Here is a 21,088-nt window from a genome sequence, read left to right as displayed (position 1 = left end):
CTCCTCCTCCTATATACCTTTAAAATAAACTTACATTGGGGTCAGCAACTGTCAAAGGTTATTACAGATGGCGTCAGCATAGGTTTCCCCTATATTTCCTATGGGGGCTATGGGATTTGGGTATTATGGGCATCTGGGTCATATAGTAAAAAAAAAACAAGAATTTGACACTGCTGGTAGATAATTGGGAGGACTTACTTAGCGGGAAACCTGAAAGCTTCGACCAACCGCAAATCACGCTCAGTCATTTTTATATGGAGCAGCTGTCACGTAAAATGTTTGTAGTAATTTTTTGGCCTATTGTGATTTTTTTGTGGCGGACATCATGTACGATTTCGGGTCACACTCGTACTTTATGTCGGTTTAGGACCCAAACTGAGTGTGTGCGTATAACGTTTATTTGAATGCAAAGATTGCAAAGTGAATTTTATAAAACACGCTTTAGCTTAAGAGCCAACGGGAGTGGTCATTTCTCCATACAAACGTACTCCTCGTTTTCCTCCGTGGTTTTTGAAGCTAGAGCAATGATTTTTTCAACACAGATTAATATTGTCAATATCTGTGTCGGACCGTTTTGCTTTTTTTGATATTTTTGTTTTTTAAGGCGCTAGAGCCCTTCAAAAATGGCCAAAATGGCCTAATTGACTATGCCGCAATGAGAGGCGTGGCATTCAAAACTGATATCAATTAGCCAAAAAAGCAAAACGGTCCGACACAGATAATTTCATAATCATTTAGATTTCCAAATTTGGTTACGATTGGTTAAGTTTTGGAGGAGGAAACTGAGGAGTACGAAACCTCGATTTTAGAGATTTTTACGCAGGATTTTTCGCCTTGTCCTTATCGCACTACTTTTAGGTGCCGATTCCGTTAGCGAGACGGGTATATTTACCTAAAATATTTAAACCTCAGCTCCTGTTTCGTCTTAATCATACGCGGCCGTGGGCTACCAAATCTATGATATTGATGAAATACTATTTAAAAAAACCTTGATTATACCTAAGCTAACCTTGTACCGGCTTGCAAATAACAAAGTAAGGGAGTGTCATTATTTTTCATAGAAATTTGACAGTAATGATGACATGACCACACGTCATTGTAAAAGGCATACAGAGTTCGCTTCGATACTAACCTTTTCTATACAAAACCGTTGCGGTCCGTTGGAGCCCATCAGCTCAGCGAACCCCCCCACCGGCACGCGGCACGTGCCCGTCACGAACTGGAGCAATCTCGCTCGCTTCTCGTTATCCATTTGACGAACAAACTGAAATTGTGGATTGGGATAAGTTACTAACTTATTTTCAATAGGTAATAATGGAAAACTACGACTATCTTATTCATAAAAATGTAATACATACGTGCAATTTGCAATCATTATTTAAAAAAAAAATCTGAATAAAGTAATTAAAAATATGGACCCTACAGAATGAAGAACCAGATGGCATCCTTTATTTTTTTACCATAGATTTGGATTTATATTTAGGACTCTCAAACCTATTGAAAATATCTGTTAATCTCTCAAAAATAAAGTAGGTAGAGTTAGACCAAGAAAAGTCTGCAGAGATTTTGACAGCACACGCAGTGCCAGTGTTATTTGTACGACATAATTTCATATAAGTTTGACGTTTAAAATAACACCTGCACTGCGTGTGCTGTCAAAATCGCTGCAGACTTTTCTTGGTTTAACTCTAGGTAAGTGCTTCAATTTTGGAATGCTTATAACAGTTATAACCTATCTGGAGTTATAATATCATTGGCGCGCACCGACTGAATCAGCAAGTGAGTCATTCGGCTATTTTGATAGCTATAACTACAAATCAGGCGGCCTAGCCAAGGTGACGATCGCTTGCGCTTCGCCATCGAATCCTTTGTATGACAGTGACAGTTGCCTTTCGTTCGCTACGGAGCGTTAGCGATTGGCATGTTGTCTACGGGGCCAGAAACGGTAGTGGTTACCTGCCAGAACCACGCGACCTGCTTGCTGGTGCGCGTGTAATGGCGGTAGATGGTGTTCCGCTGCCAGTCGTCCACGTCCACCTCCTGCATGCCGCACAGCATCAGCTCCAGCTCGCGCTCGTCGAAGTACTTCAGCCATTCCAGCGGCACCACCTGATACCAGGAAACGCGTATTTATAACATCATAAACTAAAGTACAATAGCTACGACATAATCAGGGCGTGGAGATGATGATCTGGCCCCTATTTCACCACGGTGACAGGTGCGGTATTATACTGTATTTAAAATAAATTATTTTACACCATGCATGAAATAAAGCACCAGATAATTATAAGAAAAACACAGATAGGAGTTATTTTTAAACACAAGTTCTATTTAATAAATCGGATAGAAATATAAAAATAAAAACTTTTACAAAAAAAAAGAAAACCGACTTCAAAAAGGATGAAATAAAATATTATCCGTTTTTAAGTATATGCGTTACCAACTGATATGTTTGAAGTCGGTGCCAAGCCAAATTTGAAGCATACCATGATTTTAGGGTGACTCGATAAGAATGTACGTGTAAGAATGTATGTGTGTATGTACGTTGGATTACCTACCTTACACCACACGACAGCAATGATCATACTTTCTGTAGATAGCTAAGAACACACCGTCAAGCCACCTTGGCGCAGTCCGTACCATGCTTGTTGGTACTATAAAACCAATGGTTAGTATAAAACCAATGCGATTGCCGATATGTTTTTTAAAGAGCAATTTTTACAAATTTTCGAACTGTCCATAGTACTCTGGTGTGGGATTGGGACTGAGTTATTTCCCGCCTCTTACCCAGAAAACTTGATTTCAAAATATAAAACAATCCAAGGACCATCTACAGGGCTTTAACTTTTTACCTGCATGGCAAATTTCACCAGTTTACATGGCAGTTGTTTAGCCGAAAAGGTGACAAAGAGACAGACAGAATTACTTTCACCATTATAATATTAGTAAAGTTGTAATGTGAATTATAGACATAAACCTGATTATTTTTGACCGGTATTGTTACTATTTGTCGTGGCACCGACTTCAAACATATCAGTTGGTAACGCATATACTTAAAAACGGATAATATTTTATTTCATCCTTTTTGAAGTCGGTTTTCTTTTTTTTTGTAAAAGTTTTTATTTTTCAATTTTTGGTTTTAAGGCATTGTTAAAAACTTATGAGTGACGTGTGACGCATGAATGAAAAGCATAATAATGCGTATCACTAAATTCGAAATTATTCCTGTCACTACACAAACACAAAATCCATCCTTCGCCCCGCCACTGACCCAATCCCTCAACCCCCCGATCACTCAACCTCACAGCACATCAACCCCTGATCACGGAACCCCTCGACCCTGAACCACCAACCTTTCAACCGCCATTTCCCGACTCCTCAGTAGCCTTACCATAAGTCTTACACTGACATATTCGCTAGCGTGTGCGTAACTTACTTTCTATGCGTCGTGCTGGCATCCTATTAGTGCGAACGAGATAGTTACGAAGACGATAGCGAATATGTAGTAGTGTCAAACTCTTGGTAGGGCTACAGTTGTACATCATCAAATTGGTGATTTTCGGGGGGAAATGCTTAAGTTACTATAGAAAACAACGATGTCGCCATACTCGTGCCTTTAAAAATTGAGGAGTTCCCTCATTTCCTTATGAATTCCGTCATCAGATTAGAACCAACAATGTTATGGGAACACCTTAAACTGAAAATCATAATTAGATTCCAAAAAAAGTAAGACAATGTTGCCACTGCAATAATTTGTTTGTAAAATAGGAAATTCCTTTTATAAATAACCACGCTAAGATAATTTATTTATTTTGTAATTTTACTCCTACGATTTAAAAAAGTACTTTTATTTACTTATTTTTACATAAATACAAGACGCGCTAGTAAAAAGTGGCAACATTGTCTTACTTTTTTTGGAATCTAATTATGATTTTCAGTATAGAGGTAACTTCGTTCAAACGAAAAAAGAATTACTCAAATCGGGCCACGGGTTTCGGAGTAATGTACATTTATAAAATCATTATTTGTATCTCCTTGGATATCACGGGCCTATAATCCCGGCTTTTTGATAGGCTTGCGTGGGGACACAGATCCAACACGTAGAGGCCCCTTGGAGAGCTTTTATGTCATGTAGAACGCCTGCTGGAACCCGTTCACAGGTGCTACAATAGACACCCATGAACCGGTCTCAGCAGGCATTGGGACTATTGTAGAAAAAGAGAACAGTATACCGGTCTATGGATTGAAGTTTGGGTGGACTATGAGACTGGGTTATTACAAAGACGTACGGACACCTGCCATAACAATGTTCACACAAGTTATCGAGGCAGGTGGTGACTTGCCGCGCACTAGATGGGCCCCTGAAACTGCCGTCGCGAAGACGACCAGGAGCAACATCGGTGTGAGCGGCTCAGGGGTGTCGAGAGGTGTGCGCCGCTTTCTACCCAGTGGCTGTTAGCAGCCACTGTGCCAACTCGCGTCTTATGCATCTTTCACTTCCACCCCTGGAGCATATAGCTCTAACGACTCCTCTCTGGACGGCCAATTAAGGCAAGCCAGAGCTGAGAGTCCTGCGGGTCCCCTTGGGGTCCACTCCGACCGACGAAAATCATCATTATTATCATCAACAATCATCATCATCAGGTCCACTCTATCAAATTAGTGATTTTCAAGAGGGAATGCTTGATTTGTTTAAGACAATACCCAAATTACCATACATGTGCCTTTAACAATTGAGGAGTTCCCTCAATTCTTCATGGATCCCATCATCAGAACAGCACCAGATTAATGTGGGACCACCTTGGAAGTACCTTCTTTCGAACAAAAAAAGAATTGCTCAAATCGGACCACGGGTCTCGGAGTAATCGCTGAACGTCCTACATTTTAAGAAATCGTCATGATTATCATCAAAATAATCATCATCATCAGGTCCACTTCATCAAATTGGTGCTTTTCGAGAGAAAATGCTCGAGTTGCTTAAGAAAACACCCAAATCACCATACATGTGCTTTGAAAAATTGAGGAGTTCCCTTTTTCCTTATGGATCCCATCATCAGAACAGCACCAGATTAATGTGGGACCACCTTGGAAGTACCTTCTTTCGAACAAAAAAATAAACAAATCGGTGAACATACATAAAAAAAAAACATAGCCACAACCGAATACAGAACCTCCTCCTTCTATGAAATTGAAATCGGTTAATAAAAACTTTTTACAAAAAAAATGAAACCGACTTCAAAAAGGATGAAATAAAATATTATCCTTTTTTATGTCTATGCGTTACCAACTGATATGTTTGAAGTCGGTGCCAAGCCAAATTTTGAAGCATACCATGACTTTGGTGCGATTCGATAAGGATTTACCTACGTTGGATTGCCTTACACGACGACAATGAACGTACTTTCTGTAGGTACAGTCGACGTTAAAAATATGTTTACACTTTTCGCCTTATTACAAAGGAGTAAGGTGCAAAAGTGTAAACATATCATTGACGTCGACTGGACCTAAGAACACACCTCAGAACACACTATCAAACCTTCTTGGCGCAGTCCGTAACTCCGTACCATATTTGTCGGCACATTAGTGTAAATATAAATGCATTTTTTTGCCGTCGTATTTTTTAAAGAGCATTTCTTACTAATGCTCGAACAGTCTATAGCACGCAAGTGTGGGATTGGGACTGAGTTATTTCCCGTCTCTTATCCAGAGGACTACATATCAAAATATAAAACAATTCAAGGAATTTACCTTCTTGCCAAAGTTCACCTAAACCGGTTCAGTTGTTTAGCCATGAAAAGGCGACAAAGAGGCAGACAGAATTCTTTACACATTTATAATAGTAAATAGTACAGTTCTAATGGGATTTATAGCCATAAAGCTGATTATTTTTGACTGGTATTGTTACTACTTGGCTTGGCACCGACTTCAAACATATCAGTTGGTAACGCATAGACATAAAAAAGGATAATATTTTATTTCATCCTTTTTGAAGTCGGTTTCATTTTTTTTGTAAAAAGTTTTTATTTTACCATTTTTAGTTTAAACGCATTGTTAAGAGCGCGACGCACTAATGAAAAAACCGGGCAAGTGCGAGTCGGACTCGCGCACGAATTCCGGTTCCGTACCATAATGAAAAGAAAAACGGAAAAAAATGCAAAAAAAAACGGTCACCCATCCAAGTACTGACCACGCCCGACGTTGCTTAACTTTGGTCAAAAATCACGTTTGTTGTATGGGAGCCCCATTTAAATCTTTATTTTATTCTGTTTTTAGTATTTGTTGTTATAGCGGCAACAGAAATACATCATCTGTGAAAATTTCAACTGACTAGCTATCACGGTTCGTGAGATACAGCCTGGTGACAGACAGATGGACGGACGGACGGACGGACGGACGGACGGACAGCGAAGTCTTAGTAATAGGGTCCCGTTTTCCTTTTGGGTACGGAACCCTAAAAAATAGATCATGTTTAACACGAAATTCGTCTAACTATTACTTTAGTAAATATGTAATCAGGAATTTTCTCGAGTCCGTCTGGGAAATTATAATTCCTGTCAACTAAATCCATCCGCTCGCCCCGCCACTGACCCAATCCCTCAGCCCCCCGTCGTCATCCACCCCTGATCCAGGAACCCCTCGATCCTGAACCAGCAACCCTTCAACCGCCATTCCCCGACCCCTTAATCCCTGACCCCTTAACTCCTAACCCTAACCCCCGATCAGTAGCCTTACCAGCTTACCACGAGTTTGACATCGATATATTCGCTAGCATGTGTGTAACTTACTTCCTATGCATCTCGCTCGTACTAACCTTAGTGTAAGCGAGATGCATAAAAAGTTACATTTAGATGCATAAGACGTTAGCGAATATGTCAATGTCAAACTCGTGGTAAGGCTACAGTTGCAGTACATCAAATTGGTGGTTTTCGGAAGCAAATGCTCGAGTTACTTTAGAAAACCCCGAAATCACTTAACACGTGCCTTTTAAAATTGAGGAGTTCCCTCAATTCCATCATCAGACCAGAACCAAAAATAATACGGAAACACCTTGGAGGTAACTTCTTCCAAACAAAAAAATAATTACTCAAATCGGATCACAGGTGCCGGAGTAATCGCTAAACATACTTACATTTAAAGAAATCATCATCATTATCATCAAAATAATCATCATCATCAGGTCTACTTCATCAAATTGGTGGTTTTCGGGAGAAAATGCTCGAGTTGCTTAAGAAAACGCCCAAAACACCATGCATGTGCCTTTAAAAATTGAGGAGTTCCCTCAATTCCTCATGGATCCCATCATCAGAACAGAACCAAATTAAAACGGGACCAACTCCGAGGTAGCTCCTTTCAAACAAAAAAAGAATTACTCAAATCGGACTACGGATGTCGGAGTAATCGGTGAACGTACATAGAAAAAAAAAAAAAAAAAAATAGCCACAACCGAATACAGAACCTCCTCCTTCTATGAAATTGAAGTCGGTTAAAAAGTAGGTGATTTGACCGTGACGTCACGATGTAATGTTTCATATAAATTCCATATTAGCAAATCGTTTTGACAGTTCTAAAAAAGTAACTGATTTGACTAGTAGGAAAATACCCTATGGTCGACATCACTGTTACTGACGTCACAGGCCTCCATAGACTACGGTAACCGCTTACCATCAGACGGGCGGTGGTTAATTAAAAAAAAACTCCATTATATCGCCAATAAATAAGTACTTATTTAGCGAAGTTAATAACAATTGTCACAAGAAACACGACAATTGTCACGAAATTCCGACACAGAACTCATTTCCTGTCAATAATTATAATTACCGAAAGTTCTTTTAAATCTTGTGACAATTGTCATCGTCATCATCATAAACTTCGCAAGAGAAATACCTGTTTTTTGCCGATATAATAAAGTTTTTTTAGGGTTCCGTACCCAAAGGGTAAAACGGGACCCTATTACTAAGACGCCGCTGTTCGTCCGTCCGTCCGTCCGTCCGTACGTCTGTCACCAGGCTGTATCTCACGAACCGTGATAGCTAGACAGTTGAAATTTTCACAGATGATGTATTTCTGTTGCCGCTATAACAACAAAACTAAAAAGTAAGGAACTCCGGTAGGCGAGTCCGACTCGCACTTGTCCGGTTTTTTAATAATACAATGATGGTGGCAAACAAAAATACAGCCCGCCCGATGGTAAGCGGTAACCGTAGCCCATGGATGCCTGTGACGTCGGCTACAGTGACATTTGTCGAATTGTCGCACCTGTCACCTTGGTGAAATAGGGGCCAGGACGTGTTTCTAGCACTGAGGACAACAGAAATTCCGCTCATGATCGGCAAACGAGCAAGCGAGCTCAAAAGCCTAATTTTCTCGTCTACATATATTTTTCTAGCGGAGCGATTATTTCGGATAATATTGACTATCAAAAAATGGTTGCTGAAGACCCCCCTTTGTTTTGAAAGACCTATCCAACGACACCCCACACTATAGAGTTAAACGAAAAATAAATCCGTATTTTACGTGTAGAGGGAGAGCCCTTAAATAAAATTTTAGATCGGCATATATCCGTGTCAAATTTCAGCTTTCTAATACCTACGGTCGCGGAGCAAAGCCTCGGACGGACATGGCGAAACTATAAGGTTAAAGTTGACTAGCGGAACCCTAAAAACCGTTTGGAAAGTGATATTTCCTAGGGTGGGGAAAGCGATTTCCCACCTGAAGAGATGAAAAATATTAACCATTTCGTCGATGTGGTAAGATAGCGTCGCTATGGTTCTTGCTAATAGGGGAGAGTCGGCTATACCGTACCACCTCTAGTTTTCGCACTAGACAACCTAGTTTATTATTACACGAATTATTGAAAAAAATAGCTAGTCGTTTAAATTGTACTATCACATACTGGTATAGGTACTGGGATAGGTAAAGACCGCACCGCTTTTGGGTACGATTTAAACGACTAAGTATTTTTGAGCCATAAGTACCTATGATATTAAATTTGGCAATAAATACTAATAGGTGGCACCATTTTATAATTAATAAGAAAGTTCGATTTATAGTATCAACTATAAACATACAAAAACGGCTTGCAAACAATAATACCTCGTTAAATCCGTCAAGGAATGCAGTCGTCTGTTCTTCGATGCCCCGTGTCATGCGCCACTGCGTGACCAGCTGTAGGTACTGCTCTTTGTTTGACTGTAAATAAAAAAATTACATAGTCCGGTCTACTTTGAAAAGGTCACATTTAGCCGACGATTTTGTGGTCGACGCCGTGTCAAACACAAAAGCTGTCACTTGAACGCCACGTCACCGAAGTGTCAAAACTGAAATTGAACTTTATGCATATGCACGGAGGTCTATGTTGCTCTGTGGTCTGTGACCGATTAATCCGTTTTTGGCGTTGGACTTGCGGTGCGGATATATCGGTCATTGGCGTCCAAAAGGTTAAAATGGTAACAAATATTATACATGCCCAAATAGCACACAATCAGTATCCTAAACCGCCTACATTTTTAATATAACCAAGGCTGAATAAACCCTTATAAAACTTGTAGGCTTTTTAGCCATATAACATGCTATGATGATGATGATATCCTGTTATCCCTCATCAGGGACATAGGGCTCTCAGAAGGGATTTCCATTCTTCGCGGTCCAGCGCGGCCTCTTCCAGCTCCGCCCAGCCGAGGCCAACTGATGCCGCCTCATAACATGCTATAGAAAGAATAATCAACTCACTTCAGATACTCGTTCTTTATCTCCGCTGGGCTTGAGTTCGTGGTGTATCACCTGGCCCAACACTTCGAAATCCACGCTGAACCACATTTCAAGGCCACATTCGTCAATATTGTTATCCCTAATCCAGACCAGCGAATTGTAGAACTCTGGATCGATCGATTCAATGTCTTTCATCGTCAGTTTCTTATTTAACATTCTCTTGTAGAAAGGCATCGTGAAACCGGAATAAATAAATCTGCCGTGGTACAGGGCCATGGCGATAAATCTGCCTATGAATTTGAAGTAGAGAAGGTGGTCGGGGTTGACGTAGCTGGCGGGGTTTATCTGCAGACTGTAGTTGTTCTTGTTGGCGTACTCGAACAGGCAGTACATGGGGTTGAGCACCTCGTGCGAGAGCAGGAAGAACCACTCCCGACTGACGCCGCCGTAGTCGAGCCCCTCCTCGCCGCGGAATATTATGTACAGTCGTCGGCGGAGCTCATACGCGGGGAGCCTCATTATCTGAAAGATAAATATTTAAGGTTATAATATAATGCAGGAAAGATTGGGAACCCCTGAATAATGGTTTATTTACTTGACCCTTCCATGCTAAGTGTGATGTTGACCATGTAGGCGCCTACTTTCGATTGGCTTTTACAGCAATTTTTTTACAGAAGCCTCCCCTCCCCATACTCATGCCTTCATTTATACTTTTACTGAAAAGCATTTATACTGGGACACGTGTCCAAAGAAGTTGAGAATTCCAACTTCTTTGGACACGTGTCTCGGCAAGACGAAACATCCATAGAGCGTCTAGTTGTGCAAGGAAGAGTGGGAGGTGACAGGGCTAGAGAAAGATCGCCAATGTGATGGACCTACCAAATCAAAGCCAGTGTCGGCCACAGTAAGCGAATGCTCACGGAAAGCAGCTCTACGGGAGGAATGGCGACGTGTCGTTAAACGAGTCGCTCAAAAGTCTACATAATGGCCACGACCACTCTGTCAAGAATGTAACGAAGAAGAAGAATTTATACTGGGACCCTTCTTATTATTTTTAAAAATAATATTGTCTTGTAGACGTAAAGTATCCCAGACCAGATTTAAGTGTGCACCCAGCAGCTGTACATTACTTTGAAGGTGTACTCATTTCGTAAAAAGAGTTACACGACAAATATACTCGTAATTTCTGGGGCCTATTGTATTTTGTGTAAAGTCACAGATAGTATTAGCTTGTATTTTATTACTCAATAGGCTCCGAGTACTTTTTTGAAAGGAACCAATCAATTGCAGAGCAATAGTCAGTTCGATCGGAAGACATGTGTCACCTGGTGATAGGAATCCTCGAAGAGCGTCTGCCTCGAGAGCGTGATCTTGATGTGGCTGGGCAGCGCGTTGCTCTGGCAGAGGTAGCGGAACTGGCTGAGCTTCCAGCGGAAGGAGCGCTCGTAGGCGCGCGGCACGCCGTACGCGCCCTGCGGGCCCTTGGGCGCGCCCGGCCGCGGGTCCTGGAACGTGGTGGTGCGCGTGTTGTGGTCCACGAAGTACCGCGTGCCCTCCTCCGTGAAGCGGATCTCCCAGCCGCCCGGCAGCGCCTCCTCCAGCGCGCTCACCTCCTGGCCCTAGAACGACGAGTACCTTATATAATTAACGCGTTCATGAACCCTTTGCAAAAACAATTCGGTACAAATACAAAACACTGTTACGAGTGTGCAACAACTCGGGCTAGATTAATTAATGTGGGGTGTCACCTGCGTCCTGGGGTCCTCCCACTGCGTGGTGCGGTTCTTGTGGTTGACGTAGTAGACGCGGCCGTCGGGCTGCACTCGGCGCTCCCAGCCGGCCGGCAGCGCGCCGAGCGCGTCGTCGGCCGCGGAGGGCTGCGGCTGCGGCTGCGGCGCGGCCGGGCCGGGCGCTCCCCCCACCCCCACCCCCACCCCCGCCGCCGCGGGGCCCGCGCGCGCCGCCGCCGCCAGGCTCTCCGGCGGGGGGCCCGGGAGGCTGACTCGACCTTCAGATCAAATACAGAAAATTGCTCAAATCTTCTATAGGCCGGTTCATGATAAATACGTACTATTCGATGCGGGGTATTAACCATGTATATATCAGTGTATGCTGTGTATGTAAATGACCAAGTGAACTTGAAATCGTATAACGTTTCATGATGCCGTCTCGTTCTTACTCGTCTGGGTAAATAGCGAGTTAGACCAAGAAAAGTCTGCAGCGATTTTGATAGCCCACGCAATGCAAGTGTTATTTTAAACGTCAAACTTATATGAAAATATGACATAAAAATAACACTTGCACTGCGTGGACTATCAAAATCGCTGCAGACTTTTCTTGGTTTAACTATATGTAATGGAACTGTAATACGGCCTATGGCCTGCTCCTTTGCTAAAGAATCGGTTCGTTTCGTATTGCAGCACCTACGAACTTTTATTCTTCTTAGTAGCATACTTAAGTTTAACGTTTCCTTTTCCGTTTATAATTTATCCTCCTTTGCTAAAGGTAAGGTCTCATAGTACCTTACTAAAGGATCAATTCATATTGCAGCAACTATTACTATTATTGTTCTAGTAGTTGGCATACTCCATAATTTTAACGTTTCTTTAACCTTTTCAACGCCAAACGGCGCATCCATTTGCCGTGCCACTGACGCCACGGGAGTAAAATTTAGTTTTGTGAATAAATAATGCCAACCTAAAAGTGGGGTTAAAAACCAACCTAAAAATGCCAACCTAAAACCTAAAAAACGATCGACGTCAAATGCCGTCTTTGGCGTCGTTGTCACGATTTTTCGTTGACGTGAATTGCCGTCTGTGGCGTTCAAGCGTTCAAAAGGTTAAAAAGACCGCACCGCTTTTGGGTTCAGCTGAATCGCGAATGCAGTATAAGATTGCAACCGAATTTTGCATGCAGCGAACGACACAGCACCACTAGGTTAAGGATAATTTGGGGCATATTTCTAATTAAGGAAAACACATGTAATAAGCCGACAGTATGACTTGCCTTCATAGATTACTAAATTGGAATTGTTTTAATGTTTTGTTTTCCGTTGAAGCTAAATGGGTTTTTCCAAAATATTTATAATAAAATCTATAACATTCAAGTCGGTGGCAAATGTATACCTACTTAAGTATACATAGAATATGTACTTTTATAATAATTGTGGAACAACAAACACTCATAATTATACGACATAGACACGAATATAGAATAGATTTTTATCGAAAGCGCGTCCTATGCATATTGGTAAAGAATTTAATTATTTTTAAACAAATCAATAGATACCTATACTTCATGACCATAAATAACGTCACAAATGGTGGTAATCATTTAGGTATTAATAAAATTAAAAACCTCAAAAATGTACGTAAGTAATGAATATGCAAATCGATTTCGCACACACGGCAAAATAGTAGGTAATTTAGATAGTAGATAAGATAATATTCGATAACGCGAAATATGAGTGTCGCGTGATATGAATTATAAACGTTCATAAAACACGTCTTTGGGTGAATCAACTTTTAGTACTCTAATTTCGTGCCCCTAGACTCTCTAGCAAAGAAAAATCGATTTGTCAAAAACCATGTTGATTTTTTTTACTTTTTTTGTTTTCACCCGGGCAATATTAGATCCATAAGTATTTAACCCCTAATTAACACATTAAAATTAACAACATGATCAGATAAAAGTTACATTTTGTACGGTAACGCAGCAGAAAAACAGTCCTGAATGGACGCCGAACGCTCCGCTCCGAGCGTCCATTCAGGCCTTACACTAATGCATGCCACTGCTGCTAAAAAACAGCGTATGTGATGTGGCACTGTTTTGGACGTAACTACTTAGCTTAGGGCGGTATTCCATCTGTCCAATAAATTGGTCCAATGTGTATTGCGTCTCACATTTTGCTTAATGAGAGAGTGAGACGCAATGACATTGGACAAACAAAATGAACAGGTAGAATACCACCCTAAGCCGCCGCTGCGCGCAGCACCTCAAGTGTCAATGTTCGATGGATAATACGAAATCAGCGTTCGTGATTTTGCCGTCAACAAAAACCGGCTAAGTGCGAGACGGACTCGTGTTCCAAGGGTTACATTACCCAATTTTTAAGAATGTATTACCGCCCAAAAGTGTTTAATAGTACATTATTGTCGAGGCTCGGAAGTAGCTACTTGCAGGCTGAGGATTCGTTTTAAACGGACGACCTTGGGAGTCCGTTTAATTGAATCCGAAGCCAGCAAGTAGCCTTCCAGCCGAGTCATATATAGTGCTTTTCTCAAAAATGGTGCAAGAAATATAAATATCATAGAAATATTTTACAAAAGCAACTTTCTTACGTATATATTTTCACAGAAAAAAGTAGAAACAATTGAAAAAATTAGCTTTGCCGCCTTTTTATTTTTTTAATAAAAAAATAGAAGTGTATTTTTCTGCCGAAAATACGCCAACCTATTTGAGACAGCTAAATAGTCGCGGTACTAATCATCTGTTTGGCTGTTTAATGGGCCTGTGCCTTCATTTGATATGGCCATTTCAACTTTTAAAAAGTTTGGAACTCGACAAATAATGGAATTTGTATGCAACATTGCAGTCCCAAAATCGAGACTGCAATGTTTTTAACTTTTTAATTTTTGACTGACCATAAACTACGCGCTTCGCAACCTATTTTTTAAACGGCAAAGTCGACTTTGCCGTCCATTTTTGAGAAAAATTCATTTGTTTACGTAAGATGTCTGTCTTTGGGTCACGAATTTACATATGAGTACCAAATTTCAACTTAATTGGTCCAGTACTTTTAGAGAAAATGGGCTGTGATAGACGGACAGACAGACGCACGAGTGATCCTATAAGGGTTCCGTTTTTTCCTTTTGAGCTACGGAACCCTAAAACTGAGAAGAATATTGACGTACCGGGTTGCGGCTCGTGTGTTTCGTCCTGTTGCTGGTGCGGCGGATGCGGCGGCTGCGGGTGCGGGTACAGGAACCGCTGGTTGCCCTGCGCCACCACGTGGCGGCGCTCGCCGCGCCAGTGCTGCAACGATAACGATTATTAATTTCAGTAAATCTACTTTGGAATCCTGTTTCCTTGAATAATTATTAGTGTAGTTTTAGTTTACCTATTTTCTATTTTTTTTTTGCATAGCTTAAAACTTAATAAATACCTATATGACTCCCGATTTTCCAAATTTGAATCGACAAAAAGAAAACCATATTATCGAACCTGCTCACAAAATTTAACGAGAATTAGTTGAGAAATGCGCCGACCTGCGGGGAACAGCCGGATGGATACAAGATTTTTTTGCCCTAGCTGAAACCGAGAAACAGATCGATCTCCCGATCAATCATAAAACTTTCTTATCAATCAGTCAACATCCCCTGAGTCATAAACATTAGACAGGCGCTCCGGTGTGCAAGCGGGACATCGCTATATTCGCCATGCACGTGCATAGCGCAGTCTCGCACACTTGCTGCAGCGGCGTCAAAGATGGCGTCTTTTGTTACCTGGAAGCGCGCAAGCCGCTCGGTGTCGGGGCGCTGCCAGGTGGTGGTGCGCGTGTTGTGGTCGACGTAGTACACGCGGCCGCGCGCGTCGCGTCGCACCTCCCAGCCCGGCGGCAGCGGCTGCGGCCGCTCCCACGACGTCGACCGAGTGTTGTGGTCCACGTAGTATCTGTATCACACCAATTACATTAATCAGCAAGTGAGATTCCTCCTGTTGCGCAGTTGCGTGGCCTAGCAATAAGGCCGCGAAGTCAACTCCAGCGGGTAGCGGGGCTGTATGAGCGACGGGAGCGCGCCACCGCTGGCTTCATTTAGACGCCACTCGCAATGCCCCGCTGTCGAGTCCGCGGTCTAATACTATTCTAAACAATTTTCTAGCATTCATGTGTGTGGTAAAGCGCTAGATTTGAACAATGAAGATGCCACGCGTTTTGGTTCATGGCTGTTACGTTGCTGCGTGGCTGTTGGACGAAGATTAATAAGGAACAGACAGTAGCAGAAGTGTACACACCGTTCTTATTCTCTAAGTAACAAAGTTGTGGTCAGCGCATTTTTAATACCTCTCCCGCTTGGCTATTTCTGCTACTAACGCTAACGTTCCAAATATACATTAATTACAACTTTATATCGGATACTTATTCCTAGATTTGAGCCATTTGAGGTCGTCAAAATTTTTAGGAATTCTGTACTGTAAATAACAAATAGTCGGCGTGCGATGGACCCTCGCCGTCCGCAACCGCAAGTTGCAATGCTCATAGCAGGCAGTGAGGACCCACCTTCGACCGTAGACGTCGTATCGCATCTCCCAGCCGCCTGGTAGCGGCTCCTCGGGCGCACCGGCGGGCGCGGGTGCGGGCGGAGTGTCGGCGGCGGGCGGCTCGGCGTGCGACGGCCCCGCGCCGTCTGCCGTCGCCGCCGGGTGCAATGCACCGTTGCTCATAGGAGGCGGCCCGGGTGGTGGCTATAACAATACCCACATGTACTAAATAACCAGTCACCCTGCCTAACTGCCTACGAAGCTGGAGACCCATTGGGCTCAAATCCTGGTAAGGCCTTATTTTTATGTTAATTACGCTCCTCAGTTATGATTGTTTTCTATTATGTATTTGAGTGTTTATCTATAATATATGTGTATCTTATCATATAGTACCCACAGAACACCAGTTCTATTTTGCTTAGGTACCTATTATGGGACTATATGCCGACTAGTTTATTTTATATTTATATTGCGTTTCCGAGAAAATACGATGGTAAAGGATTATGCACTACATATTCTGTACCTACAGTCGTTAAGTGACTTACACACCCTTTTCAGGGTCCATATGTATGTTTATCTACACACATATCATAAACTGTCTATGATGCCTTCAAAATCCGTAAATAATGGCCCACATTACGATAAACTGTTTTGTTACAGCAAATTTCTTATCTGTGAAAATGTAGTAATAGCTTCATTACTATATCAAAATCGATTTGGTAATGCATTCAAATTTCGAACATCTCTGAAAAAAAAAGCAATTTGATTTGACCCCTATTCTAATATCTAAAGTCGAGATGACGTTTTATTCGAAATCAAATGACAATTTGCATACAATATTGACAAATCTCGCATGTAAGTTGGTATCGGACGATATGGTAATTGACCCCGACTCTAGTTTGTCTCTGAATGGGGTTGGCCGGTGGAAGTTTTTAGCAGATGGCGCCATCATAACTTGCCCTGTCAATCCCTAGAATAGGCCTGTTGCAAGTAACAAAGAATCACGGAAATAATGGTTTCAAAGAAACATATATGTTAATATGATTCTAAAAAATGGCCCAATCTCAGTATAAACTGAAGGATTATTAATATATTCAATAAAATAAAACTGCAAAATTCTCCAATTGGCCATTATTATTGAAACGCCAATCAGAAGCGTTCCAAACAGTGACGTCATCAATCCATACGATATTTCTTAGAGCAACATAGACAACCTCATTGACCAAAATTCATACGTTCTCACCAAAGAGTTCGAAGGTGCAAAAAAAATGTTATTTCGCCACTAAACATTTATTACGTCCAAAAAATATTATGACACGATATAAAGGAGATATATATTTGTTATTATCTAAATAAAATGCTAAATAATACGATATTTCACCAACAAACTTTTTTAATTATTTGGCTGAATGGAACTATCATTGCCATGTTGGCTGTCGTAACTAGAAAAAATGAAAAATTAAAAAGTAAAACCTTTTCACTCAAAATTTACATGTATCTAAATAATTCATCTTAAATTGCAACCGTGTGAGAGTTTTTGTGTAAAATGAGTTATTGTGATACATTTTTGTAATGTATTTATCATCCCTAATCGTAATATATGGTGCTGAATTAACAATATCATTAGGATTCAAGGGAAATTCGTAACTGTAAGTATGTAAACAATGTCTACCACCATACCACCAACTAAATGGTGACGTCACAAATGTCGTGCGAGTTTTAAACTAGCTATAATAAAATGCAATTATTTATGTTAAATCTTATGAGTATAGCTGAAATATTGTGTTTTTAGGAACCAATACAAGTGTACCGACAATAATAAAAGGGATTTCAAAATTTGTCATCAGGCCTATAGTGTCAAATTTTTGTTTTTTTAATACCCTGGATGCCAGCCCTTTAAGCCAAACCTCATAGAAAAAGGGGCAAGCTATGATGCCGCCATCTATGCAAACCTTTGACAGTTGCCAACCCCATTAAAAAAAAACATGGATGCGTGACGTGCGTGAAAAAAGTTTTCATTTGCCGCCATTTGACGTACAGTAAAGTTTATCTTTTAATTAGTTTGTAAGTAAAAAATAATTTGTTTTGTTGTTTTTAAAGTAACTATAACAAAAGTTTCGTGTAAAATGTGCGATAAAGATATTTCGGAGATGCCATCTCATATCCGCGAGTTCCGCCAGAGAGCAAAGTAGGCTAAGTATATGAGGTTAGTGAATATATCATAGAAAGTTTATAATATGTGTGTAGATAAAGCAGTGTATGTAACTGTACATAATTAGGCATTAAAACACTCGCGTGATACTATTATGAAACTCATTTCATTCGTTTCATAAACCCACACTCGTATTTTAATGCCTTTCATTATGTAGCAGTTACATAAACTACTATTATGTATAAAATACCTGGGGCCTATTGCATAACAAACTACAACTAATATTACAAGCGGAACTCCTTTTCTAATGTCACTTATTAAATAAGGAGTTGCGCTTGTAATATTAGTTGTAGTTTGTTATGCAATAGGCCCCAGGTATATATTATGCAAATAAAAATCTCTATCTATCTCTCTAAAATCCCGTCATTATTATAGGTAAGTACCTATTAAAATCTCATATCTTATCTACCCATTGCAAAACAAAACTACAGCAATGATAAAAATAAAGCTCAGAACACAATAATAAAGGCCGTGAAGGAAAGTGTATGTAGCTAATTAGGTTGTTACCTGTGCGTCACATTTCACGTTATTTATTGAACGCTATTGACCTTGACGTTTTCAAGGTTGACTAACGCAAAAGGTTACTTATGAAACGTGCTGGTTGCATTGAATAACTAACTATAAATCACCTTTTTAGCGTTTCGTACTTCAAAAGGAAAAAAAAACGGAACCCGGGGGAAAAAATTGGTAATAAGTGTATTTTTCCCCCCATTTATCTCCGAAAATAGTTGGCCTAAAATTATAAAAAAAGCAGCAGAAAATGTTTCTTTATATTACAGTAAACCAATAACCGCCGGTTTTTTTTAAATACCTCAATGATGGCAAACAATCATACGGTACATTTGATGTCGACCGGTCACCAATAGCCCCCACGTTACCTATATATACCCCTTTATTTGTAATACATTCGTCAGGAAATTTATTTCATAAATTGTCTGATAACCAGGGCTATCTTAAACTATGCTGGGGCCCTTGGGCACACAATATTTTGGAATGTAAAGAAAGCAAATTAAACTAACATTTTTCTACTATGATCTTCTACTTAGTATGAGTAATCAAATATACTGTTACTGACTGTCCTTCGGGGCCCCCTGAGGATGGGGGCCCTGGGCACGGGCTTCGTGTGTCCTTATGGTAAAGACGGTACTGCTGATAACGGCCAAAACTCATTTTTTCTACTAGTCGACTGTAATTATTGAATTAAGATTTCTTATACCAAACTGCAATTGGGTATTTTTAATGTATGGGCTCCCAACTTAACTATGAATGAATGAATGAATGAATGAAATTAATTTATTCCAGAATGTGAATCCATATGTGATTAAAACATTTAAAACTAATTACATAATAAAATATTATGATTAAATTAAATTAAATTAAAGACGTACACAAACACAACAATTAATTATAAGGACCGGAGTCTCGGGTCACCCCGACCCCGATACGACAGGCTTGTGGTAGGCCCTCCATCGCTCGTGCAGCAGACTGGCGTCCCACTCTCTGACCGCCGACAGTAGAGTGTTGGTGGAGAAGTAGATCGCCTTTCTGGCGGTGGCGCTCCTTACGCCAGACCACCACTACACTACTACTACTACCACTACTACTATATAGACCAGCGGTGGAACAAAAATGGGTTTTGATAACATTAAAGTTTTTTCTTTTTTGATATGTTATTGCATGCATGTTAAATAACATTTATGTAAAATATTAGAAAATTATAGGTGGAGCGTTCGGCCATATTTAAATATTTCAATTTTGCTAAATAACTATGTAAATATAAAATTAAAGTTACAAAAAACTGTAACATGTTCAATAAAACTTTAATTTATTCACAATATTCGGTTTTTAGAAATCTGGAACAGCTGCTATCTGGTGAACGTAAAAACACGAATTACTTTGTCAATAAAGAATTAAAGTAGCTGATATTGTAAAATTACGATATTATCTATCAACTTAGTATACTTGTAAAAAGTTAGAAATGTAGACAATGTGCTTGTCTAGATATTGATTTCTGGTTAAGCAGTATAGCCAATATTGAATTTAAGTTTGTAGAGTTAATATTACACGGTCATAATAAAGATCTTAGTTCCCACACAAAATATTAGAAATATAAAATCACGGCGACACTAAATACTGATACGTAAGTATGCATTCCGCGCTTATATTGAGTTACATTTCAAACGCGCGGCGTTTTCGCGCGCGGCGCTGTGCGCCGTGGCAGGAGGCAGCGATCGACGGTGGCGAGCTAGCGATTAGCGCGGTGCCCGTAAAAAATACGCAAAACGTTTATAAAATTATTATCAATGGTAAATAGTTATATTGTTAATAGTAGGTACACTAATGGAAACTTACCTACACTTATTTATTTCTATATGTACTAGGGATTGCCCGCGGTTTGGTTTACGTAGAATTCGTTATCGTGTTAAGTATAGAAATAATAGATACATTTGAAAATTATTTTAGGTGCATTGTCATACAGATAACCACCCTTGTTAAAGTATTCTTCAAATTCAATAGACAGGTGTCATTTCAATATAATTTTGCGTAATTTGGCGCTTTTAGGTTATAAATGACTAGCGACATATATTTTTTGTTTAGGAGCGATATCCGATATATATATCTCCGATAATATTTACTTTATCATTTAAATCAATTTCAAACTAACGTTATTCAATATTTATCATTTTAAAGTCAATTTTACCAACCAACTGAGCTTTACGAGTATACCTACGGAAACAACTCAAAATTTGCATCAAATTAAATGCCACTCTTCTTATCCGTTTCGAACAATCAAGAGGGCCTTTACGAGCTGATGTAGTGAAAATTTTATTTAACCCTCGTTCCTTGAAACCTTCACTACGCTCGAGATTCAACTTTACGAACCACTTGCTACGCTTGTGGTTCAAT

The 21,088-nt window shown here is 40.4% G+C and overlaps 2 protein-coding genes across 2 annotated transcripts in view; one reads left to right on the top strand and one right to left on the bottom strand.

The window, feature by feature from the left end:
• Positions 1–21,088, top strand: part of LOC134790812 (probable NADH dehydrogenase [ubiquinone] iron-sulfur protein 6, mitochondrial) — a 90,745-nt gene that overhangs the window by 39,661 nt on the left and 29,996 nt on the right. The gene's annotated exons all lie outside the window — the stretch shown is intronic.
• The window catches only part of LOC134790788 (E3 ubiquitin-protein ligase Su(dx)), a 33,471-nt gene that overhangs the window by 558 nt on the left and 11,825 nt on the right, over positions 1–21,088 (bottom strand). Inside the window, exons 6-14 of the mRNA XM_063761721.1 lie at positions 15,989–16,173; positions 15,213–15,381; positions 14,622–14,742; positions 11,457–11,716; positions 11,034–11,327; positions 9,730–10,230; positions 9,094–9,189; positions 1,957–2,109; positions 1,133–1,264 (exon numbers count right to left, since the gene is read on the bottom strand). Coding sequence (XP_063617791.1) covers positions 1,133–1,264; positions 1,957–2,109; positions 9,094–9,189; positions 9,730–10,230; positions 11,034–11,327; positions 11,457–11,716; positions 14,622–14,742; positions 15,213–15,381; positions 15,989–16,173 — 1,911 coding nt within the window. The remainder of the gene's footprint in view (positions 1–1,132; positions 1,265–1,956; positions 2,110–9,093; positions 9,190–9,729; positions 10,231–11,033; positions 11,328–11,456; positions 11,717–14,621; positions 14,743–15,212; positions 15,382–15,988; positions 16,174–21,088) is intronic.

This window comes from Cydia splendana, chromosome 5 (genome assembly GCF_910591565.1).
Source record: "Cydia splendana chromosome 5, ilCydSple1.2, whole genome shotgun sequence".
Lineage (NCBI taxonomy): Eukaryota > Metazoa > Arthropoda > Insecta > Lepidoptera > Tortricidae > Cydia > Cydia splendana.
Note: the sequence above shows the minus strand (reverse complement) of the source record. Positions and strands in the feature narration are given on the sequence as shown.